Here is a 26,682-nt window from a genome sequence, read left to right on the forward strand (position 1 = left end):
GGAGATCTTGAGACAAGGGGAAATTTGACTATTGGATTTAAAATAGGTGGAAAATATTAAAAAATTAGGGATTAATTTGTTTAATATTGAGGACTTAGACTCACAAGGGAAATGAAAATTAAGTATTAAGAAATAGGTTTGAACTATTGACTAGCTCAGACAATATAGATGATCGACTTGAGCCAACAAAGGATACTCTATTATCAAGGTGGTGATGTACTAGGGTGAGAAATAGAAAATGTTTATGAAATAGAATAAGAATATATTTAAATAAGTAATATGTGTATTTTGGATAATATAATTTTTGTGAAGTGAGATAAAGAAAATTTGGGCTACCCGAAAACCAAATACTATGGAGACTAAAGGTCAAATTGGAGTATTGCAATTAAAAATTAGGTAAAACTTAAGAAGGGGCGTTGTCTTACCTGAATGTCTTTTCTCAGTGCGGAGATGGAGAATCCACCAATGGGTTTTCACTGTCTGCCTGCTCTTGAGTAGCCAAACTTGACACGCCCCTTCTTGCTAGGAGATCCAGTCTTGATGAGGACGAAAGTGGCTGAAGGTGGATGAGGTATTGGCTCTCAAACCCTTAAATTTGGCCTAGCTGACCTAAAGGGTGGGTGTGGATTCTCCATCTCTGTACTGAGAAAAGGCGTTCAGGTAAGACAACACCCCTTCTCTAGTACAGGAGATGGAGAATCCACCAATGGGACATACCAAAGCCTCACTGTCCCGATGGGTGGGAAACAGATGAGGCCGGAATAGTGTCCCCAGAGACCATCTGCTGAAGGACCCTCCGACCAATGGAGGCGTTCATCGCAGCAAAGTGGTCGATCCTGTAATGGCGGACAAACAGGGAGGGCAAGGACCATGTCACAGCCCTGCAAATCTCCTCAATGTATGCCTGAGTGGCCCATGCCACCGAGGTCGCAGCAATGTGAGTGGAATGAGTAGTAAGATGAATTGGAGTCGGCAGGGAAGAGTACTGGTACGCCTCCGCCCTGATCCATCTGCCAATAGTACCAGTGGAAATCTTCTGTCCCTGAGAAACCGGACGGAAGGAAACAAATAGGGCCTCGGGCCTACGAAAAGGCTCTGTGTGCTTCATGTAATGCCATAGTGCCCTGCGGACATCCAGTGTGTACCACTGCCGCTCCAAGTCATGGGAAGGAATGGGGCAAAAATTTTGGCAAGATGACTTCCTGTGCTCTATGGAAGACCGAGTTTACCTTGGACACCAAGGTGGGGTCCAGGCGAAGCGCCATCCCATCACCGTGAAAGATACAAAGGTCATTTCTGACTGAGACAGCAGCCAGCTCAGAGATACATCTGGCTGATTGACGGCGATCAAGAACGCAAGCGTAAGAGACAGGTTCCGCAATGGAACAGTAGCTATGGACTCAAAAGGTGTCTTTGTTAGCGCGCGAAGGACAAGAGGCAATTCCCAAGAGGGGTACCTGTGTACCACGGGAGGCCTGGTGTTGCACGCACCCTTGATGAAGGCTCGTATTCTGGCGTGGTGAGCTAAGGGGACTGAATCAGCACAAGTGAGTAATGTTGACAGGGTCGCCACCTGCCTGCGACTAGTCGCAGGGGCCAGGCCGCTGTCCAGACCGTCCAGAAGATAATCTACGATCTGAGGAATGGTCAAGTTATAGATATCTAGTTGTCGCCTTTTACATCAATGGCAAAAATTCTTCCAAGTAGAATCATGTGATTGGTCGCTGGGCGATGAGAGGCTTGAATCACAGTCATTGCCCGCAATGAGAATAGCTTTGTGTCCTGATGTTGCGCTCAGGCGCAAACATTCAATTGCAGCCACTGAGGGTCCGGGTGTTGGAGGACCCCTTAGTGCAAGGACACCTGATGTAGAGGAATCTCCCTCGAGGGAGACCAGGAGGGATTCATCAGATCGACAATCCAGGGTCTCTGTGATCCGTATGAGGCCACGAGGCTCACTCCCACCTGTTCCTGGAGCAGTTTGCGGAAGGTCGCCGGAATGAGCAGGAAGGGAGGGAAGGTATACAAGAAAACCTGCAGCCACGGAATCCACAGGGCAAGAATTCCCTCCGCTCCGTACAAGGCCATGCGGCTCGCTTCTGCCTGCTCCTGGAGCAGTTTACGAAAGGTTGCCGGAGTGAGCAGGAAGGGAGGGAAGGCCTACAGGAAAACCAGCAGCCATGGACTTGGACTTGGTGTCCCCCTGCCGGTTCACATGGGCCTTGGACGCCACTTTGACCGTGAGGACCCGTATCTGCCAGTCCCTGATCCAGAGCTAGAATAGGCAAAGATCTGAATTGATGGTCCTGAGCTCCAGCCAATTGCTGTTGTGTCTCAAGTCTGCGCAGAACCAATGGCCCTGTGCAGGTTGAGACCGTAAAAGGGCACCCCAACCGAATGGATGTGCGACCGTCGTGATGGTGGTGTGGTCCGGCTCCTTAAAAGGTGACCCCTTGGACACCACTTGTGAGAACCACCCTCGTAGATGCCTGAGGGTGAGGATTGGGAGCCTGACCTGGTGGTCAGATGCACTGGCATTTGCTCGTTGGAATGACCGGAGGAACCATTAAAGCTCCTGCAAGTTGAGTCTGGCCCAAGGAACTATGGCTATGTCAGAGCTAATCCTCCTAGAAACTGGAAGATTCAGACCGGTGAAACTGTGCGGCCCTTGTACACCTGACAAGCCAGAACCCTGCTGCTGACCAATCCTGCTGCAGTTTGTGTGTCTATGATGGCTTTTCTGGAAATTGACCGAGAACCCGCACTGTTGTAGGACCTTAATAGTTAGTAGCAGGTCCGACTGAGCTGCCCGGAAGGACGACGCTTGGTCAAGATTCCGTCCAATCAACACTGGACGCGTACCAGTACCTTCAGTATGTGGGAAGCCAGTACAGCTGGGATCTTGATGAATATCCTGGGAGCCAAAGAGAGGCCAAACCGATGGGCCTTGTACCTGATGTGCCTGCTCCTGTAAAAGAACCTGAGGAACTGCCAGTGAGCTGGAAGGATGGGAATGTGGAGATATGCCTCCATGAGGTCTATTGACGCCAGAGAGTCTCCTTGACTGATGCCGTCCAGGATGGATTGAAGTGATTGCATCATGCATGTGATGTAATGAACCAGACCCTTGAGGTCCAGAATTGCTCTCCATCCTCCTAAGGATGGGAAATCACAGAAAAGATGGAGTAGAATCCCCTTCCCATGTGATTCGGACATACCGGCTTTATGGCCTGACCCTCTAGAAGATGTTGAACGGCTTCCTGCATGAGTCTCTGTGTGAGTGGATTCCAGGAAATGGGATAAGAGATGAAGCGGTCCGGGGTGCTGGTTAGGAACCCCAGGGACAGACCAAACCAGATGGTTTGTAGGGCTCAGGCATCCCTGGATGTGAGTTCCCACTGATGGAAGAAGTGGATCAGCCTTCCCCCGATGGGAAGTGCAGTGAAAGAGTCTCTTGGACCCCTTATAGGGGAGATCTGCCCCTCAAAATGACCCCTTAGATTGGTTCTGTTACCGATGCCAAAAAAAAACGGTCTGTCATACGGACGGACATATGGCCTGTCCTGCTTGGGTGTGTATGAACTGGAGGGCTGAGTGGCAGTTGAACTTGCTGCCAGCCGAGGAGAATGCCTGTGGACGTATGGAGCGGGACGTTTGTCAGACTGTCTATTCAAGTGAGCCATGGCCTTCTGCTTGTCCTTGTTTTTCACCAGGTATGGGACCAGGGACTCCTCAAAAAGACTATAGCCCAGATATGAAGCAGTCACCAGATGCCATTTTGCTTTGGCATTAGCCTGCCAGTGTTGCAGCCACAGCGTCCTTCTGGCTGTGATGTTGTCTGCAAGGGACCTAGGTGCAAAGGTGGCTGACTGAAACGTCGTGTCTGCAGCATTAGTTCCTGGTGAGTTCGAATGTCCTCAGCAGGGATTCTGGCCTGAAGTTAACAAAGCCAACATAAGGCGGTCTGCACAAAAAAAGGGCCGCGCAAGTGGCTGTTTTAATTGCCCATGCTGCTGATTGATGGGTCTTCCAAAAGGTGAGGTCCCGTTTTCTGTCATCCACTTTAAGTGCCTCCACCATGTCCCTAGTGGCCGCCTTCTGGGATACCAGAGGGATCCAGGTTTCGTCTACCTTGGGAACCTCACGGGTCTCGATGAGATCTGTGGAAGTGCTAAAAAACCGTTTATCAGTCTCACTTACTGAAAGAAGGGAGGAAGGGGAGGCCCACTGTTTTTTGATTTAAGAAAAATAGGGGGACATGGAACGTGATGTTGTGCTGCCACCGTTGCAACAAATATCGGATTTGGACTGGAATTCGATGTTGCCTGTGGCAGAGGGAACTGATCAGGCCCTATGTTTGCTGTTGATGTGGCATGCGAAGAAGAGGAAGAGACAGAGTTGGAATGAAGGGGGGAGTTCAGGGGAAGGTTCCTCCTCCTCTGATAGGTTAATTTTCGGCTGCTCCTCACTCTGCGGTGGTGAGAATCTGCTCATGGAGGAGTGTGCAGGAGAGGTGGGTTCCTGAAGTATAGGGAACTGCATAGGAGGGACATAAGGTGGCATGCCCAACACAGAAGACCCCTGCCCGGATAGATGGAAAGACCGTTCTATTAGCGTGCGGTCCACAACTTTAGATGGCAGGGCCTCAAGGCGGCCGTCAGAGAAAATGTCTCCAATGTTTGCTCCCCTGAGGCCTGCAGCCGTTGTCTTGAAGGTGGCCCCTTGAGCTGAACCCGAGATGGTAGTTGTGTGTTGTGTAATTTCAGGTGGGGAACTAAGTGCCATGGATGTCCCTGTGAGGGACCATACGCCCTGGAACGAGGTTGAAAAACCTAAAGGAAGGTCAAATTCTGAGGCCACCAATCGATCCTTCTTCCAATCCGGTCTGTCTCTGCGCTCTGGAGAACTCCTTCTCCAGAGCCTGGTGCCTACGGCTGACTTGCTTTTCCACCAACTTGGAAGGCTTCTTGAATGCCATCTTGGCCTTAGTTTTGGACTTGCCTGCCGCCTCCTGTTCAGAGGATTTATGGCAGCCATAACTGGACGGACAGACAGTGCCCCTTGGTGAGGCAACATGGAGTCCTCCATCCAAGTTGAGCAGTCTCAGGGAATCTGAGATGACGCTCTTGCAGACAAGCCGTTGGCAGGAGCGAAATTGGAACAAGTAACAAGACTGTTCCCCTGACCACCCGACCAGCAAAAAAATTCTCTCTGGGCTTCGGTCACGGCAATTGGGTCAGATGCAGACAGCACATTTGAGGCCACTTTCTGGGCTCCGCCTGGAGGCTTTAGGTGGCCAGGCAAGGTGCACCAGCAAAAAAAGGTCTCAATGAGGGGCACAGAGGGCCTGAGATGAGGCCTGGCAGAGGCAATGTGAATTCAAAATGGCAATTCCAAAACAAGGTGGTGGCCTGAGAATTGGGCCTAGGCAGTTAATTATTGGCTGTAAATAACGTTCCAGTTGATAAAACCTAATGTAGTCACTGTGTAGGGCTAGAATGGTTTCTCAGCTATGCTGAAATTAATAGCCTGAAGGTCTGTTGGACATGCCATGTAATGTGCTGAGGCCTTGGTTAATTATTTGGCTGATGGCAATGCACGGCCGACCGCGCAGCATGCCCAAAATGGCGGCCATGGCATATTCTCTTAAGGCTTCCTGAGATTGATTAGGGGACTGCTGTGAAAGCCCTGTCTCGAAAAGCAGGACCCTGATACAGTAGTTTTGCTTCAGAAACTGATTGCAACAGCAAGGAAACCTCCGTTTGAATTCTGGGCTCGTTGGCCATCCAAAATGGTGGCCGCAACTTTTGGGCTGTTTGAAATGGCCTCCGGAGGCTTGGCAAAGTAATATTACTCTGTGGGGGAAAGCTGGCTGCAATGAAAAGCACTGTGCAGAGAACACAGGGCTCCAATAAAACCTTTGCAGAAGCTGATAGCCAAAGTGAAGGAAAAACCTCCGATTTCTGAGTTCATGGGCCATCCAAAATGGCGGCCGCGACTTTCAGTCGTTGAAAACGGCCTCCGAAGGTATCGAGGACTCGGGGGAAAGCTCTGGGGCTGATAGTGGCTGCAGAGGGGAATTGGAAAAAATTGTCCTCTCCCTCCCCAGAGTTCTTGGAAAAAACCAGAGAAGTGCATTCCCCCCCCCCCATGTCCAGAAGCCTCAAATCAGCCAATTAGAGGCTGCGCTGAGTCCAGTGTCTTGGGGAAAATTTTGGAGAAATTAACCTTCTTTGAGAGAGAATTACTAATTAGGAAATATAAATTTTAAAAGTAAGAAGAATCCAACAATGGTATCTGACCTGCTAATTGAATTGAAGATCTTTAAACCTGAGAACCAACTTTGATACATCTTCAAGAGCTTAAGATCAAATCAAGACTGGATCTCCTAGCAACAGGGGGCATGTCAAGTTTGGCTACTTGGTCTCAAGAGCAGGCAGACAGTGAAAACCCATTGGTGGATTCTCCATCTCCTGTACTGGAGAACAGGATATGGTTTGTTTATGAAGATCTATTAAGATACGTATAAGCAAAAATGTATTGATAAATGTGAGAATGAAGTTTTCACTGACTTTGATATAATTAGAAATATACTAGCTTAAACACAATATAGTAAATGTTAAGGGAAACAGAGAAGAAATATTTGATCATGTAACCTGAGATATGTACTAAAGATGTTGTTATTGAACTACTGATTTACCCAATCACCATGTTGCTTTTTAAATACTCAAATGTAAAACTGGAAAACCAATAAAATAGTATAAAAAAGAGAGAGAAATATTTCCCCTTTGCATTTGAGCATCCAATAAGGGACAGGAAAGGAAAAAAGGAAAGAGGAAAGATAAACAAAAAGAAGGAAAGAGGGGAAGGAAGAAGAAAGAAAGGAGAATGAAGAGGGAAGGAAAAAAAGAAAAGGAAGGAAGGAAGGAGGGAGGGAGGGAGGGAAGGAAGGAAGGAAGGAAGGAAGGAAGGGAGGAAGGAAGGAAGGAAGGAATGAATTCTGGAACAAAGGGAAATTGTTTAGTCTAACTGTTGCTTTCTTGCTTTTTGAAATTGGCTTTTGCACCAGAGAAATTTCATGCAAATGTGGGAAACATGTACATGGATGGGATATACTGAAGGAGGGAATAAGGGAGTGTACATGAATGATTGATGTCTTCTTTATTGGCTAACAAAGTTTATAAAGCAATGCTACCAACTTTCTAAGGTGTGGCACTTCTGGATGTAACTCCACCGCATTCTAGATTGTTGGTCACCCAGCTGCTTAATTTGATCAAATAAGGTGCTGCTTGATCAAGAAGTCTCTGCTTGGGTTATTTGATTAGATTAATATAGAAGGGAATCGGAGGAAATAAGACCTACAAGGTTGAGGGGGACTGGGCTCAAGAACCAGCCGGCAGACAGCCCAACTGGCTGTAGGCAGATGGAGCAGAGGGATGGGACACGGGTATGCGCACGCACACCCAGGTGTGGAAGGAAACTGGAGGAAAGGGGATTAACAGGGACAGACAGTGGAAGGCGAGAATTCCTGGCAGACAAACAGGATAGAAAGGAGGAGAGCGATAATGGAAAGACTTTTGGAGCACTGGATCTGAACATGCAGCCTGGAACAAGTATGAGGGAGCGGTTAGAAAGTATACCTATGGCAACAGCACTGGGAGGGAGGAGATTGACAAGGATGGGAGGGGGAAAGAGTGTAGAACTGAAGTGTAAAAAAGAGGCGGGACAATTAAGGCAATTACAGTCAGCCAGGAGGGATGGCCCTATCACACGAGCAATGAGTAAGCAGTTAGGCTAGCAAGGTCTACAAAAAGAAATCCCCACTTCCTAAGTTTCATTCTGAGGACGCTGGCAGTGGACCAGCTAAAACTAAGTTGTTTTTTTAATATTGTAAATAGTTGCTTTTATTGTTTTTAAAATCCTTTTAACAATAAACAGTTGATTTATACCTCTCCTGCAGATTAAGGATTGTGTTATTGAGCATATATATATAATCTTTATATATCTATATATATCTATATCTATTTAACTATATCTATCTATCTATCTATCTATCTATCTCTATCTCTATCTATCTATCTATCTATCTATCTATCTATCTATCTATCTATTTTCAGCACATTAACTCAGAATACCTCATTAATATTTTTTTCTTTTGTGAAACTACACTGAAAAATAAGTTTTTTTATATTTTTATGAATGTTGATTCTGGAATAGCAAAAGGACTGAGCTAAGGGGGAAAATCAGCTGATTTGAAACCTGCCCAGCTCTTAAGAGCACTAAATTAATCTGATTAGGACATGAAGTGATAGAATTGCAGATAAAGTGTTGGAATATTCATGAACAGGAAGAATCATGTGGTAACTCAGTCAGCCAATGGGAAGAAAGTGCTACTGAGTCTGTGAAAAATATTATTGAGTTAGGAGCTGGATTTCCAGTCTCAAGTTTTCTCTCTGGTCTGTCTCTGTAAGAAGTCTTCATTAAGCTATGTTGCTGTAAAGAAGAATGGTATTGTAAATATTTTTATATAAATATAAAGTTATTTGAATCAGCTAAATGCAGTCAACTGTGAGAGCTTCTGATTTATTTTTCACCAATAGAGAAATTAAAATTCTCTAACAGGTTATGGGCCCAGAGCTTACTGCATTGTAATTTAAAGCTGGAAGAAATTGCCTGTGTTTAGAAAGTATAAGAACAAGGCAGAATTAGCAGAATGGCTGCAATGGAATTTAAGGAAAGCTGTGTGCCTTGTTTGGGCCAGAAGAATTACATTGTGTGGGCTGCAAAAATGAAATGTTTGCTGAAAGCTAAAGAGCTGTGGTATATTGTAGAAAATCCACCACAAGTGTTTGCAGCAGTTGATCAGAGCATGATAGAGCAATGGCTTATCTTATCTTGAATTTAGATGATGAACAATTTCTAAATGTTGCAAATTTAAAGATTGCAAAGGAAATTTGGTTGAAGTTGACAGCTGTGCACGTGAATGTTTCTGCATGCAATATAGTGCAATTGTCAAGAAAACTTTACAGGGCCTGTTTGCAACCAGGTGAATCTGTGGAACAGCATTTAAATAAAATGCAAAGTTTATTTTTGGACTTAGAACAACGTGGGATTAAATTCCCTGAGTCCCAGAAGGTTTTATTGGTGTTGAACAGTTTAGATAAAACCTGGGACACAGTTTCTGCAATATTTGAGTGCAAAGAAGAGCAAGACTTAAAGTTTGAGGCTTTAAAGGCATGTTTGCTTAATGAAGAAGAAAAACGCCATTTTAGAAGCAGCCACGAGGAAGAGAAATTCCTGAGGAGGGGGTCCAGACTGCAAGTCTCCAGAGAAGAAACAAGCAGATCAGACCAGGAGCGACTTACAACAAAGGAGAGATTTTGCAAGCAGAGAGCTGCTCGGTGGGAAAAGACTTGCTACATTTGTGGAGCAAACAACCATCTGCAAAGGAACTATTTGCAGAGGAACAATTTGCAGAAAAAGACATTTGTGCAAGGAAAAAGGACTGTTTTGCAAAAGGAACATTTTGGTGTTGCAAAAGTTTGCTATAGCAACAACAGAGACAAGTGGCTAATAGACAGTGGGGCAAGTCAAAGGCATTCCCAGTTAGTAAATGTAGCACAAGACAAACAAAAAAAGTTCTAGAGCTGGTCCATGCAGATCTGTTGGGACCTATGCAAGCCAGTTTGGGAGGAGCAAAATATGCACTGGTAATTGTTGATGATTATAGCAGGTATTCATTTTGCTATTTGCTTAGAGCAAAGACAGAGGTGCTACAACAATTCAAACAGTGGGTAAGTTTTGTAGAGAGAAGGTACAGACAACAAGTGTGTCAGTTGCAAACTGACAGAGGTACTGAATTTATGTCAGCTAAATTCCAACAATGGTTGGGGCAGTTGGGGATAAGACACAGACGTACAAATCCTTACACAGCAGCAGAGAATGGTGTAGCTGAAAGAAAGAAAGATTCATTATTAGAAGATTCTGGTATGAGCAGGTCATATTGGGTAGAAGCCATATTGACTGCTAATTATATAGTTAACAGGCTGTGGAGTTCCTCCATTAATAACACTCCATATGCCATTCTATAAGGGAGAAAGCCATCACTGGCACATTTGAGAATTTTTGGAAGTACTGCATGGGTACATATTCCAAAAGCAATCAAAAGAAAGGGACAGCAAAAGGCAAGAAAGCTCAGGTTTGTGGGCTATGAGCCAGGGTCAAAAGGATATCGCTTTAGCGATGGAAGTAAAAGAATTATAATTTCAAGGTCTGCTAATTTTGCAGAACAAAACTGGGACAGAATTAATGCAAATTCTGGGTATGTCTCACTTAATGATGGTGATCTATTTAATGACAATTACTCATCTAATGATAAAAAATGATGATTGAAGATGTCAATGTTCAGGGAGGAAAAGTTGAACAAGACATGAAACCAGAAAGACTTGAGACACAGGAGCAGTTAATACCACATAGGTCAGAGTGATGTAACAAAGGAATTCCACCTGATAGATATTCTGCTAGCAAGGTAAAGGTTTGCAATGTGTGGTATGAGCCAAGAAGTTATAAAGAGGTGTTGGCATTACCAAAAGCTGAACAAGAAAAATGGAAGGAGGCCATGGATAAAGAGATGAAATCCATAGGAGATCATGAAGTATTTAAATCAGTGACTTTGCCACAGGGAACCAAAGCTGTGGGTTGTAAATGGGTATATAAGAAAAAGGTATTGCCAAATAATGATATACAGTATAAGGCCAGGTTAGTGGCACAAGGTTTTTCACAATTAAAGAATATGCACTATGATGAAGTATTTGCGCCAACTGTGAAAAGTGAGAGTATAAGATTAGCACTGGCGTTGGCAGCGGCATATAAGCATAAAATCTGGCACTTTGATATCACAACTGCATTCCTCAATGCTAAGTTAGAGGAAGAAATTTATATGATCCAAGCACCAGGATATGAAATTGCAAAACCTAACATGGTATATAAATTAAACAAGGCTATTTATGGGCTGAAGCAGTCAGCCAGAAACTGGAATATCTTTCAGATACTGCTTTAAAGGATCTTGGATTTAAAAGTTGCAAAGCTGATAATTGTATATATACTGGACAGTTACAAGGAGGGAATTGTCTACTGTTATCATTTGTGGATGATCTTTGCTTCATCGCAAAGGATGCATCACAAGTCAAAGAATTTGCTGATAAATTAGGAAAGAAATTTGAATTAAAGAATTCGGGAGAAATAAAAAATTATCTTCGTGTAGAGATACAGAAAAATGAAAAAGGTGGTTATATTCTCAGTCAAAGGAGAAAAATTGAGCAGTTATTGGAGAAATATAATATGAAGGATTGCAATACTGCTCCCATACCCATGAGTGTGGATTTTTATAATAGTTTAAGTGCGGACAAAGGTGAAACCTGTGATCAAGAGATATATCACTCAGCAATAGGGAGTTTGTTATAGCTATCTCAGTGGTCCAGACCAGACATAGCTTGCGCAGTAAGCATTTTGAGTCATTTTACTGCTGCACCTACAAAGTTACATTGGATGGGTGTAAAAAGGATTCTCAGATATTTAAAGGGAATATAAATTTGGGTCTTCAAATACAGATTATTGAGGAATTGAAATTAAAGTGTTATGTCGATAGTGACTATGCAAATGACATAAACACAAGGAAATCAAATTCTGGGATTATAATATTGTTTGGAGGGACTCTGATTGGATGGAAGTCCAGAAAACAAACAACTGTTGTTATTTCAACAGTGGAAGCAGAGTTTATTGCTTTATCTGAATTGTGTTCTGAAGTAACATGGTATGTACAGTTGTTGCAAGATTTAAATATTAATGTAAAAGAATCTGTAAAGGTATTTGAAGACAATGCTGCCTGTATAAAAATGGCAACTGGTGACAGGGTGAAGAACAGAAGTAAACATGTGGACATTAAGTATTGTAATGTCAGGGAAGCTGTAAAAGGAAAATTGATTAGTTTACATCATTGTTCTTCTGAGGATAATTTGGCAGACATGATGACTAAACCATTGGGTAATGTTCACTATGGAAAATGTGTTAAGTCAGTAGGTCTGATGTCTCTTCCTGTCATGAAGGGAGGAGTGTTGGAATATTCATGAACAGGAAGAGTCATGTGGTAACTCAGTCAGCCAATGGAAAGAAAGTGCTACTGAGTCTGTGAAAAAGATTATTGAGTTAGGAGCTGGATTTCCAGTCTCAAGTTTTGTCTAGGGTTTGTCTCTGTAAGGAGTCTTCATTAAGCTATGTTGCTGTAAAGAAGAATGGTATTATAAATATTTTTATATAAATATAAAGTTATTTGAATCAGCTAAATGCAGTCAACTGTGAGAGCTTCTGATTTATTTTTCACCAATAGAGAAATTAAAATTCTCTAACATAAAGGTTCAGCCTGATTGTTTATGGATGGACATAGCAAAGTTGATAAGAAAGAGATGTAGTGGATGTTGGATGGGGAGAAGAGAATGTTAGTGGAAGCTGGGGGAGGGATTCCCTCCCTGTAGTTAACTGAATTTGTTAATAAGGAGAGACTTATGGATAGTTTTGGAAGTTGGAAAGAAAGATTAATAGCAAAAGGGAAAAGGTTATTCACGTAAAGTTGAGAGAAGAGAACACACATGGGAGGCTTAAATGGGGCAGGCAGGTACAAAGGAAATGAATGTTGAAAGGGAAAGGAGTTATGTGTTTTGTTTTTGGCTGATCTTGTGGAATAGTACACAATGGCTGGACAGGTTATAACATCTAGTGGTGGGGCCATTTCAATACAGGCCTCAACTCTGGAAAAATTTGCCTTGTCCTGTTTGAAATGATGTATGGCAGTGTTTCCCAAACTTGACAATTTAAGGCATGTGGACTTCAACTCCCAGAATTCCACAGCCAGCGTTGCTGGCTGTGGAATTCTGGAAGTTGAAGTCCTCATGCCTTAAAATTGTCAAGTTTGGGAAACCCTGATGTATGGGAGGCTTTTGTTACACGAAGATTCAAGAATGTCAATGAAGAAGAGAAGAATGTTACTCAGTATTTGCATAATCTGGTGCAGGTTTTGTTTTCTATTACAGTACAGGCCCAGGCTGCCCTACCACCTGTCTCTGACCATTGTTCCTGGAGAGTGTGTTCAGGTGAAAGAACTGTCACCTATAAGTACCAATCCTGAGCGGTCCCAACCATGCCAAGTCTTCTTGATTTCAACTGCATTGAGAGTGAATCAAGGCATGAGCCCATGGAAAGTCCCATCATTCCCTCTCCAGTGACAAGCTCTGCAGCTGGACTGAAAAGTAAAATTTTGAACTGCTTCGCCTGTTGAACTGTTTCCATCTAACTAGGAGAAAAACTTCAATGGACTGGACTACCCTGGAACTTGGGTTTGTAATATCTAGACTGTGTATTGCTACATTTTTGTTGCTGCTGTTTCCCTCACACCTTTCTTCAGACCATAGGCCAAATATTTAAAGGAACAAAAGGGAGTTGTGTTTATAATAAGATTATGTATTCACTTGCAAAGTGGGGGATAAGGTCATTTGTTATGCTTCTGTCAATACAGTAAAGCCCTACCAACAACTTCAAATCTAGACATATGGAAGGATGCACAGACTATAGCATGAGACTTATGGCACTTATGGATAGTGCCAGAGTCTCCTTTGATGCATGTTAAACCTATTGACTATAATCAAGCTAAATGGACTAAATATGGAGACAGGCTTACTCATTTAACACAAACTACATCCTACCCAACCTAGCACAATCAAAGGAAAATTCAATATAATTAAAGGAGTCAGCACTTCTCAGTGCAACGTTGATTCCTGCAACTCGGTGTGCTTTGAGATAACCAGACCAGCAGACTTCTCAGCATCATTTGGACCAGCTATTGATTGAATTGGACACAAATATGGGTTCAGTTTGACACTATTATACCACCATCCCAGAACATTTCCGAGTTTTTTATTCTTTTTATGATGAACTGGAAACCACAATTGAAATGCCCCAGTATCAAAGAATTTTTTTATTGATCTGGCCCAAAAGGATTGCTTCATCTCTAAATATGATTGTTATATATGTGTAGGTACTAACATGGGTGAATAATGGCTTGGGAAGCACGTGAAATAAATTTTACTGCCCTGACTAGTCAAAATCTCACTGGAAAAGCCACAAATAGACCCAACATGTGGACTCTGACCACTTCCATAGTGGGAAGCCTCTGTTTTAAAAACAGAAGGTTCTGGTAAAAACCTTGGGGAGACTTAGGTGTGAACATCTCTTGTAGGTGAGCACCTCAGTATCCTTTTGGTGGATTACCACTGATTCCGCCTAACCCCAAACTCCCATGGCAAACATTCCCCAACTGTCTATGGACCAATCTAACAGATGCCACCTTCAACTGAACTGCCCCAGGTGGACCTACTACTTGGCAAGAAGATGGAATTTATAAATTATAGGACTCTTGTTTATATGTTTAACAGAATTGTTAAGCTGCAGGTTGTATTATAAATAATTACAAATCAGGGGCATTTAGAATAATATAATGCTGTTTTGCTTCTCTATAGCAAGGCTTTTCAACCTTTTCAGATTGTACCACTTTTAGGATATGACAATATTTGAGTACCACCAGTGTTTAGCAAGATGTGAAAAACTTGATGACTAAAAAAGGGGGGGGGGGATTTTAGGTTTTACTGATTAGATTCATTTGTTGTTATAGAAATGGCTAGTTTATAATATTACAGAAAAGTAAAAAATTGAGGTTCAATGTTAATGCTTCCTTCTACTGCAACAGAGGAAGTCTGTTCTTTTTCCCTTCTCCTCCTCACTTTCCCCCCTTTTCCCTTCCCACTGTGCCCTACTATTTGTTTTTGTATTTTTGTATTTTATTCTATAATCTAATAAAATATTACAAACTAGAAAAAAAGAAAAAAACTACCAGTTTTAACTTCTTCAGTGGCTATTCTTTTGCTGAATCACTTTCCCTTTGTATTGACAAATGTATGATGAATTTATCCATGTTTATTAATATGCACCACTACCAGCTAGTTCAGGGGTCTTCAAACCTGGCACTTATAAGACTTGTGGACTTCAACTCCCAGAATTCCTTAGCCTTCATGGCTAGTTGAGGAATTCTGGGAGTTGAAGTCCACAGGTCTTAAAGTTGCTAAGTTTGTACTCTCCCTTCTGAGCTCTTCTACAGTAAGAATGCACCCTCCAATCCCTTCCCTGTACCCTTAAAGACAAAGGAATCAAGTGCAAAGCAAGAAAGGCTCACAAAATAAGACTCCGTTCCCCCCTCCCCTTTAAGCTGCCTGAGGCGCTGTCAGGTGTCATAATGTTGTAATCCTAGATTGAAAGGCTCCTGCAATTGTGAACAGCTTTAGCTTTAAATTAAGCCTATTTACCTTCAAAGAAAACTTTCTAAAAGTCATAGACAGACTCAATTAAAGGGGGTAAAACTAATTTCATTTTTTTAAAGGGATTAAACCTTTCCTGTTATCTTTTTTCCCTTCCCCCACCCAAACCACCTCCTTTTATAGCCTCTCCTCTCCTCCCCCCCTTTTCTTTAGTTCACCTCCAGCTCTGAGCTGCTTCGGAAACACCAATCAGCTGGAGCCCTGCTGGCTCCTGTAGCTTTTGCTCAGTCCAGACAGTCATGCATAATTGGTTAAAATAACACTACAAAATTAAAGGAGGGTATGGCTTTCCTTTTACATGCTGCTGCCTGTGTGTGTGGAGGAAATACACCCAGCTTCTTCAGAAACCTGGACAGCTGCCATGGACACAAGCTGGTTTGGAGAGATCTTTGGTGATTGGCGAAGGGAAAATTTTCTGGTTATGTTAGCATTTATAGAGGGTTTTTTTTTTGGTTTTGCCATCTTTGATTCCTGTTATCCAAACAACAGTTACTTTTACCATCTTGGGGATGAAGATCATAGCATCCTCTGTAAGTAGTGATAAATCCCGTAAGCCAGCAAAGGTCCTGATTATCACCGCAATAACAAAGGAATATACAGTACGTCATTGGTCACCAAGTAACAGAAAGCATTCTGTTACAAAAATTAAAAGGGGGTAATATTTGGGAGTATATATTACAGCTTCTAATATTAAATTGTATAAAAATAATTATGAGACATTATGGGTAAAAGTGCAAAAGGATTTAAATGATTGGAAAAAATTACAGTTATCTTTGCTGGAGAGAATCTCAGTGGTTAAAATGAATGTTCTTCCAAAGTTTCTTTTTTTGTTTCAAATGATACCTATCTTGAAAAAAGATGCCAACTTGGAGGAATGGCAGAAGGGTATTAACAAGTTTATTTGGGCAGGGAAAAAACCAAGAGTTAAGTTTAAGATTATACAAGATGCTCAGGAAAGAAGAGGACTTAAGGCGCCTAATTTAAAATTGTATTATGATGCAGTGGCTTTAACATTGATTAGAGATTGGCTTAACTTAACAAATAAAAATATACCCCTTCTTGAAGGATAGGATTTATTATATGGATGGCATGCATATTTAATTTATAATAAAAAGTAGATCAGGTTTTTAAATCTCATATTTTAAGAAACTCTTCATTACGTGTCTGGAAGAAGTATTATTATAAGTTAAACAATAAAATTCCAATATGGGGGATTCCTGGACATGTGATAGAGAGGGTATTTAGGGATGTGAATATGGATAGGATTTCTTCTAAGGAAATACTTAGTTTGGTAGGGAAGGATTGGCAATTAAAATCTTTAGCTGAGTTGAAGCAAGAAAATATTGTACACTTTTGGTTTCAGTATAATCAATTGTCAGTCAGGTGGAGTTTAGATCAAAAGGTTGGTATTACTTTAGATGACGTGAATCTGGTAAAACTGATTAAAGATCAAAATCGAGCCCATATAAAGAGAATTTATAATGTTTTAATAGAATTGGATTCTGAAACGGAGTTAAAGATTGTATGGTAAAATGGGCACAAAATATTCAAGAGCCAGTTCTATTGGACACATGGGAGACAATTTGGGTTAGAAATGTAAAATTTAAGAGAAAATTTTTATAAAATGTTTTATAGGTGGCATTTGGATCCTCAAAAGTTATCCTGTATGTATCCTAATTTACAGCCCAAATGTTGGAGATGTGGAAGCTTAGATGCAACTTATTTTCATATTTGGTGGACGTGTAGAAATATAAAAGCTTTTTGGATTAAGATTTGGTGGAACATTCAAAAGATTTTTAAGAGAAAGATAAAGTTTACGTCACAATTATTTTTGTTAGGTGTTATTGCAGATTTTGATGTTAAAGAGATTAATTTGATGTTGAATCTTATAACAGCAGCAAGATTATTGGTGGGGCAATATTGGAAGAAAGATTCTTTGCCTACTATGGAAGAATGGATACTCAAGGTGTCTAATTTAGCAGAAATGGCAAAGATTTCCACTTATTTGAAGGACTATTCACAAGAAAGATATATTTAGGTTTGGAGACGATGGATAGATTATATTCAGAATAAATATGAGACTAAAAAGTATTATCTAGCTTATGAGTAAATCTTAGATTATTACTAACAGTTTAATATGGTAGAATTTATATTACTCTTAGTTTTATGGTTTAATTACATTATTATTTTTGTATTTAATTTGTTAATATTTACTTTGAAAAGGAGTTAAAGCATGTTATGGATTTGACTGTTTGTATAGTTAGGCAATGTTCGTTAGATTATGATTGTTTATTTGTAACCCTGTAATCAGCTCTGGGAAGTGGGGGAGGGGGAGGGAGGAGGGATTTGGGATATATATTGTATAAAAATTTTAAAACTTTTAATAAAAAAAATTAAAGGGGGGAATGAAGGGTTCTGGAACAAAGGGAAATTGTTTAGTCTAACTGTTGCTTTCTTGCTTTTTGTAATTGGCTTTTGCACCAGAGAAATTTCATGTAAGTATGGGAAACATGTACATGGATGAGATATACTGAAGGAGGGAATAAGGGAGTGTACATGAATGATTGATGTCTTCTTTATGATGTAACGGCTCTGTTGTCTGATTTTCATTGGCTAACAAAGTTTATAAAGCAATGCTACCAAATTTCTAAGATGTTGCACTTCTGGATGTAACTCTGCCAGCATTCTAGATTGATTGTTGGCCACCCAGCTGCTTAATTTGATCAAACAAAGTGCTCCTTGATCAAGAAGTCTCTGCTTGGGTTATCTGATTAGATTGATATGATATCTCAAGTTTAAGTAAGGGACTGGGACAGGAAGGAAGGAAGGAAGGAAGGAAGGAAGGAAGGAAGGAAGGAAGGAAGGAAGGAAGGAAGGAAGGAAGGAAGGAAGGAAGGAAGGAAGATTATAATGAGAGGGAGGAAGGGTCTAAGGGAAGTCCTGCCTTAGCACTTGGCCACGAGCAGGCTTACTGCCCTTTCACCATCCCCTTGTCTTCTCCTCTTCTCTCCTGGTGGTCTCCAATCCTATTGCTGAGGATGCTTTGGTTACAAAGCCAGGTCTCCTCGCAGGGAGAGGGAGTGGGCCTTCCTCTGACCCACACATTTTGCCCTCCCACACACAGCATGAGCAAATATACATAAATTTCATATATATGTGGGAAAGGTAATGGAAAAGAAGGAACTTTTTATCATTTTTGGTGGACTTGTGACAAAGCAAATAAATATTGAGGTTAGATTCACTTTTTAATTTAAAAGATTCCTAACATGAATATAAAATCAAAACCAGAGATTTTTCTTTTAGGATTATTACAACAAATGTGGAACTTTGTTATATGCTGACTGCAGGGAGAATTCTTTATGCAGAAACAATGGAAAGATACAACAATCCCAACAATAGAAGAACAGATGCAAAAATTGATGGAGTTAGCAGAGATGGCTAACTGCTGTAATTAAAAAGAATATATCCAGTTTTGTTTCTATTTGGAAACTGCTTCTAGACTTTGTGCTCAATACAGAAAAAAAATAAAATTCTGATTTTGGGATTTATTGATCAGATAAATTTGTTGTTGTAGAAATAAATAATATATATTAAGTATGTAAAAGTAAAAAGTTGAGTCTGTATTTCATTATTTTTATTCTACTGCATTGAAAAATGTTGGAAGTTAAGGCTTTTCTTGCTTCTCTTTTCTCTTTTTCAACATTTCTCTTTTCACCTCTTTTCCCTCCCCCATTTTGCCATTATCTTTGTGTCATTTATATTGTGATAATGATATGATGATATGGTATCTTGTAATATAATAAATATGAAATAACATATGATATTATATATTATTTGATTTATGATATTATATATTAAATATAATACAATATAAATCTGAATATAAGACAACATAATTATATGTTTACCAAAAAGCAACAGGAATAGGGTCACCCAAGCAATAATTTTCTGAGTACAGCTCCCACTAAAAACAACAGAAAACAACAACAAAAATCAAGAATTAATCTCACAATATTTTAGTCTCAAATCCTTAAAATCCCATTCTGATATTCTACATTAATCTTCTGTTTGCTTAATTGTTTCTCTAGGATAGAGTTTCCAAAATAAAAAGATTCAAGAGATTATTAAAAGTAGTCCTCAACCTACGATCACAATTGACCCCCAAATTTGCATTGCTAAGTTAGACATTTAAGTGAATTTTGCCCCATTTTACAATCTTTCTTGCCACAGTTGTTAAATAAATCACTACAGTTGTCAAGTTAGTAATACGGTTGTTCAGTGAATCTTGTTTCCCTATTGATTTTGCTTGTCAGAAGCTTGCAAAAGGTGATCACATGACCACAGATTTCTGCAGCCGATATAAATATAAGCCGGTTGTCAAGCATCCAAAATTTAATCTTGTGACCAAGGGGATGCTGCAATGGTCATATGAAAATTGGTCATCAATTTTTTTCAGTGTCATTGTAACTTTGAATGGTCACTAAACAAATTGTTTTAAGTCGAGGACTACCTGTACATAAACAGGTGGCTGCAAGGATCACTGATATCTATGTATAGATCTGCTGCTCTGCCTTTCTGCATCGCTGGAAAACTGCTAAAAAGAAAATCAAAAATTCTCATTCTATTGTATGTGGCTTTATATTAATTTTAAATGAGAAACAGTTCAGTTACTGAAATTTTATAACTCATGTCCATCCTCTGAATAAATCTTGGTAAAGAGACTCTGATAATTATAGTACATTTGGAAAGAATCACTGCTAACTTGCAGTGATTCTGGGTACAAAAATATATTTGCTGTTTTCTAGTGATTATCTAGATTTTTTTCTGACCTGCATCTGCTTTATTTTAAAAATCTGGCTGTATATGTTCATGAAGATGTGTGCCACCATCTTTGTGCCAAGTGCTAACTAAGAAAAAGGGAATCCTGAATTTTTTAGAGCACTATTTCCCAATTGTGGCAATTTCCTGAATTTCAGCTCCTGAAATTCCTCAATCCAAAGGTTTGTCCAAGAGCAAATTTCTTGTGCAAAGCAATAGATACTGGGCAACTAGGCTTCATTGGGCTTTCTTTGTAATGGACAACTATGTAACTATATTAATATTTTAAATGGCTCAATTGACTAACACAATATTACTAATACTAGGATCTCCAATTGGGTACCTTTTTGGTTGTAGGTATCATCTTCTTACTTCACTTTTTACATTCCAAAATATAATTTCAAAACAGTATAAAAAAGTAAATTGTTATGCTAAAAGCAAAGCTCAGTCTCCATAATCTTTTTCCCTTGGATTCCATACAGAAGTTTACAGGTATTCTTACTTTTTTAAGTGACTTGCAGTGGCCCAATGCTTTCTTTGTATATATGTATTTCCTTACTTTCTTATACATATGTATTTCAGGAAGATCTGAAGAACATTAACTTCAAATGGAAGAATGCAGAGAGTGTAGCTGCACACTGAAAACTGTGAAGCACACTTGTAGCTCAATGTGCTTAGCATAGGATGTGATATAACATGTACTTCCTGCCACAGCAGTCATTTTCTTTGAATATTCATGACTCACAAATTGTTCAGTGCAGCCAGTTGGACCAGAAATGTTCAGCACCTATGTATTAGAGTAGCTATCCAGCATAAGATTTGGCTTGCTTGAAAGCATCTGTTAACACAAGGATAATGGTGGACACCAATGGAAACTTTCCTCTAATACAAAAAGCAAATCCCAATTCCTGTCCATACAAAAGGCCTTTCCTTACTAACAGGTGATAGCCATCCATTATCTTTAACTGAGAAAAAAATTGTGACTATTCACTTATAGTGATAACGGTAAATGTTTAGTCTTATTTGCTTAGAAAATGATACTATATGTTTCAAAGAAACAAGCAGTTATTTCCTTCCAAGCACCAAATGGCAACAGAATACAAATAAATATTATCCTTAAATTACATTCAGATTTATTCTAGATAGTGTTTTTTATTAATATTAAAAGAAAAATGCAAATTAGTTCTGAAATTATTACTGATATGATTTTTGGATTTCAAGTAGTAGAGGGTGAAAACAGGACTTGAAAAATAGCATGATTGCTAACAAATACAAATTAAAAAAATTTAAAACCATTGGAGAGTCATAATTCATTCTTCAAAACAAAATTCTTGATCTACTTTACCTTGATATAACGCAGAAGAGTTTTTTCATTAAGCAGAATGGAGTTATTAGACTTAGAACTATCAAATTATAGATCAGTCTGAGCATACTTTCTGGAAAAATACATAGAAGGATACAATCAAAATACAATATATGATTAGAATGACCTCAAAATAGATAAAAGTTTCATGCACTCTATGGGTATAATTATTAAACAAGTTGTATTTTGTATTTTCTAATTGAACAACTACAGTACTCTCAGTCAATCCAAAATGCTAATAAACCTCAAACCTGAATATTTAATAAAGTATAAGTGAAGTTTTGGTTTAGGAGAATATCTATGTATGCACAATTATTGGGCAATTATTAGTGTGCAGAATTATCATGCAACTAAATGAAAAATGAAAATTTGTCTATCTCACTCATTTATTTGCATCTATTAAAGTGAGAATAATAAATAAACAATTCAAAATATACAAATAATTTCTGACATTTCAAAAAAAAATCAATGACCAGTATAGCCACCCTTCTTTTCAATAACAATCATAAGCCTTCCATTCATGGAGTCAAAGGGCCTGGAGCAAATCATCTAACAAAGAGAACCAGTGGCTATGAGAAATTGGTGGTAGCAGAATCTGTGAAGGGGAGAAACACAGCAGCAGAATCAATGGAGGGGCAATCGTACCAGCAGCAGAGATGGGCAGCACAGTAGCAGCAGAGGCACATCGAGTTAGAGAGCTCTGCTCTCTAAAGCTGAGTGGCTGGCTGAGCAGAGCAGACCAGACAGCAGAGCTGAGCCAACTGGAAAGGCCTGACCAGAGCAGAGACAAGGCCAAAAAGACCCAAGAACCAAAAGACAGAACGGAATTGCAGAGAAAACGACTGCAGGCCACGGCCTGCAATGGAAGTGGAGGCAACAATTAAGTTTGAGGAAGGGAGGAAAGACCCCAGTAGAAAATTAAAAATAAATACAAGACAGAAAAATAAAAGATAAATAAATAGTCAACTAATAAGGACAAGAGTGGAACATTAGAAATCGATGAAAATACGATTAATAAAGAGGCAAATTTTAACAAAACAAATCTTAAATAATAAGGTAGGGAAAAATTGGAGCTCAAAAACTTTTTAAAAATAAAGGGAAGAAAAGGATAAATAAAACTAATATAATAGTAAGAAAGTTAAATAAATAACAAGGTAGAAAAAGAAGCACATTTCTTTCTCTTGGAAGTTTTGGCTGGTGACTATTTATTTCAACTAGACAACAAATCCCACATATGCAATATATGTTCCATGTAGGTGCTTATGCCCAAAGAACACCCAAATTATACATGTATTAAATGTAAACTATGCAAACTACTATCATGTTTCCCCAAAAATAAAACCTAGTCTCATTTTTTTTGCCTCCAAAAGAGGCACCAGGTCTTATTTTCAGGGGGGTCTTTTCCACTCACCTTGTGGTGGTAGCACTGGCAACCCCACCCAGCCAGCCCACTTCTGCAGCCAAAGGAACAGTTTCATTCTGCAGCTGAGAATGGAGTTAAGGCCTGCATTTCACTATCAAAGGCCTTTCCAGAAGGCCTGTACAGCCAAGAACTGAGCTATGGATTGAATCCATAGCTCAGTTATCGGTTGCACAGGCCTTTTGGAAAGGCCTCTGATTGTGAAATGCAGGCCCAAGTTCCATTCTCAGCTGCACAATGAAGCAGCTACTTCTGTTGCAGAAGAAATGGGCCGGCAAGGCAAGTATTGATCCATTGGAGGCCTGGCTGCAATGGTAAGTTCTATCCCAGCCCTAGCTGGGTTTTTAGGTATGCGCCTCACTCCAAAACTAGGAATTATTTTGGGGGAAGGGCTTATATTACACCCACCCCCCAAAATCAAGCTAGGTCTTACTTTCAGGGAAACATGATAGAAGAAAAAGTAGGGATCTAGAGGCAACTCTAGCTAAACTCCAACCTACGAAAAAAAGCTATACCCAAACCAAAACAAACAATGGACAAATAACTCCCAGAGGATTTGATCCTACTGATAAACCCTTGAAGGAAGACAAAAAGAGGTATGTCACACATAGAAGGAAACACAATCATCAAAGGAAGAAGCAGCATACATCTAACAAATCCCTACTGCCCAATCTAACCCAACCAGAAGCAGCCCCATTAAAACTGAGCAATTGATTTTTCCCCCAGATGGAAATACACAGACCCACAACCTTCCCCTCAAAGAAAACAGGCAGACACCTAGCAAAGAAACAACATCAAATATCCCTAAAAAAGATCAACAAACACCTGAGACAAACAAAAAAGCACCTCAGACTGCACCCCCCCCCAAAAAAAGTGAATTCTGGTGATAGGAGGTTCTATTCTCAAAAGAACAGAATCAGCCATCTGCGGACCGGACATACAATCCAGGCAGGTATGTTGTCTCCCTGGAACAAAAATCAAATACGTGACTGAGAACCTCACCAAAATAATTAGGCCCACATATTACTACCCTCTCCTACTCCTTCACATTGGGATGAATCACACAACAAAGAACCTAAGCACAATACTGAGAGACTATAAGCAACTAGGCAATAAAATTAAGGAGATAAGAGCACAAGTAATGTTCTCATCAGTACTCCCAACGAAAGGCCAACACTCATTGAGGCGAAAAAGGAATTCTAGAAATAAACCAGTGGCCAAAAGATTGGTGTCACCAAGAAAACTTGGAATAAGACTGGCCCAACTCATTAGAAGGGCTTTAAACTCAAATTGAGAGGTAAGGGTGACCAATCATTAGAATCTCACACAAAACCAATCATAAATCCTAAGAAAACAAATCAAACAAAGAAGTAGGGAGTGATGCGAAAAAAGAAAAAAATCAAACAACAATCAGGAGATCCAGGAAACATACCTGTAGACAGACATAAAACTCTTAAATCTTTATATGCTAATGCTCAAAGCTTGGGGGAAAAATAGGGTGAACTAGAAGCAATAGTACATGAGGGTGGGTATGATATAATTGGCATTACTGGTGGGATGAAGCCCATGACTGGAATGGACTGATGGATGGATACAAATTGTTCAAAAGAAACAACTACAAAAAGAGAAGGAATTGCACTATATATAAGAGAATACTACAGAAATGCACATGTTCAAAGATAAAAGCCCTCCAGAATCCTTATCGGTCAATATAAAAAGAAAAAAAGTGACATTGCAATAGAGGTATACTATAGGCCAGGGCTTTTCAAGTGGTACTTTGCCACTTGGCAGGAGGTACGCGACTGCTAGAAAGTGTAGCAGGGGAGAGGAATGAGCCTAAGCAGCCTGAGGGAGAGGCAGCTGCAGCTGCATGACTGTCTGGACTGGGCAAAAGCTCCAGGAGCCAGCAGGGCTCCAGCTGTTTCCAGAAGCAGCTCAGAACTGGAGGTGAACTAAAGAAAAGGGGGGGAGGAAAGGAGAGGCTATAAAAGGAGGTGGTTTGGGTGGGGGAAGGGAAAAAAAGACAACAGGAAAGGTTTAATCCCTTTAAAAAAATGAAATTAATTTTACCCCCTTTAATTGAGTCTGTCTATGGCTTTTAGAAAGTTTTCTTTGAAGGTAAATAGGCTTAATTTAAAGCTAAAGCTGTTCACAACTGCCAGAGCCTTTCAATCTAGGATTGCAACATTGTGACACCTGACACCGCCTGAAGCAGTTTAAAGGGGGGAAATGGAGACTTATTTTGTGAGCCTTTCTTGCTTTGCACTTGATACCTGTGTCTTTAAGGGTACAGGGAAGGGATTGGGGGGGGGGTGCATTCTTACTATAGAAGAACTCAGAAGGGAGAGAGAAAGAAGGGCTGACCAGCTACCTAAGGAGTCTACAAACTTAGCAACTTTAAGACCTGTGGACTTCAACTCCCAGAATTCCTCAACCAACCATGAAGGCTGAGAAATTCTGGGAGTTGAAGTCCACAAGTCTTATAAATGCCAGGTTTGAAGACCCCTGAACTAGCTGGTAATGGTGCATATTAATAAACATGGATAAATTCATCATACATTTGTCACTGCAAAGAGAAAGTGATTCAGCAAAGGAACAGCCCCCGAAGAAATTAAAACTGGTACTTTTTTTCTTTTTTTCCTAGTTTGTAATATTTTATTAGATTATAAAATAAAATAGAAAAATACAAAAGCAAATAGTAGGACATAGTGGGAGCTGCAAGGCTGTCAGGGCTCAGCAGAAGTGCCAGGATCAGCACTTCTTTGGGGCTGTCAGGGCTCAGTGGAAGCACCAGGATCAGCGCCAGGCTCCAGCTGGAGCTCGGCGCTGATCCTGGTGCTTCTGAGCCCAGAAGAAGCGCCGATCAGCTGGAATGTTGCAGCATCTCCAGGGTCTTGTGATTTACATTCAGATGCTTGGCAACTGATTCATATTTGTGACGGTCACAATGTCCCAGGATCATATGAAGTGACCAAAACCTGCTGCAACCACCCAGCAGATGGGGGAGAATAAAAACCAAACATCCCCCCTACCCCACCCCCACTGCCAATCCTCAACAGAAATGCTCACAACAATGAAAACCTTGGATAGAAGGAAGACCACGGCCAGGTGGGCAGGCAGGTGTCTTGCTCGGCTGTGGCTTGGGGAGCGCTTTTTTCAGTATCATTGTAACTTCAAACAGTCACTAAGCGAACTGTTGTAAGTCATCAAGTTTTTGACAGCTTGCTAGGCGACTGGTGGTACTCGGATATTGCCATATCCTAAAAGTGGTACAATGGGTGAAAAGGTTGAAAAGCCCTGCCATAGGCCACCCTACCAATTAGAAAAAATAAATGAACTTTTTGCCAACCAGTTAACAAATGTACGTAGGAAGCATACACAGTAGTAATGGGAGACTTCAACTATCCAGATATCAACTGAGGGACAAACTCTGCAGTAAGTGGGAGATCAAACAGATTCCTAACCAACCTAGTTGACAACTTTGTCACACAAAATGTGGAGGAGGGGACTAGAAGTAAAGCTATACTGGACCTAATTCTTACTAATAGAGAAGAAGTGATAGAGGCAGTTGAAATTGCCAGAACCTTGGGTGAAAGTGACCACATCATACTGGAATTCAATATAATGCAAACAACAAACAATAGAAAATAATCCAACCTGTA

The 26,682-nt window shown here is 40.4% G+C and overlaps 1 protein-coding gene across 8 annotated transcripts in view; it reads right to left on the reverse strand.

Annotated features, from left to right (window-relative positions):
- SUN3 (Sad1 and UNC84 domain containing 3) overlaps window positions 1–26,682 on the reverse strand; it is a 111,224-nt gene that overhangs the window by 26,103 nt on the left and 58,439 nt on the right. For 5 of the 8 annotated variants that reach the window (XM_039332121.1, XM_039332118.1, XM_039332117.1 and 2 more), the window contains 2 exons: window positions 21,583–21,673; window positions 19,328–19,383 (listed from right to left, as the gene is read on the reverse strand). The exons of 2 other annotated variants lie outside the window; for them this stretch is intronic. In XM_039332121.1, coding sequence (XP_039188055.1) covers window positions 19,328–19,383; window positions 21,583–21,673 — 147 coding nt within the window. Of the gene's footprint in view, window positions 1–19,327; window positions 19,384–21,582; window positions 21,674–23,011; window positions 23,126–26,682 lie in introns of those variants that run through there. One more of the 8 variants, XM_039332119.1, reaches the window with a different exon arrangement.

The sequence above is a fragment of the Crotalus tigris genome, unplaced genomic scaffold (genome assembly GCF_016545835.1).
Source record: "Crotalus tigris isolate CLP2741 ecotype Arizona unplaced genomic scaffold, ASM1654583v1 scf7180000024448.655566, whole genome shotgun sequence".
Classification (NCBI taxonomy): Eukaryota; Metazoa; Chordata; class Lepidosauria; order Squamata; family Viperidae; genus Crotalus; species Crotalus tigris.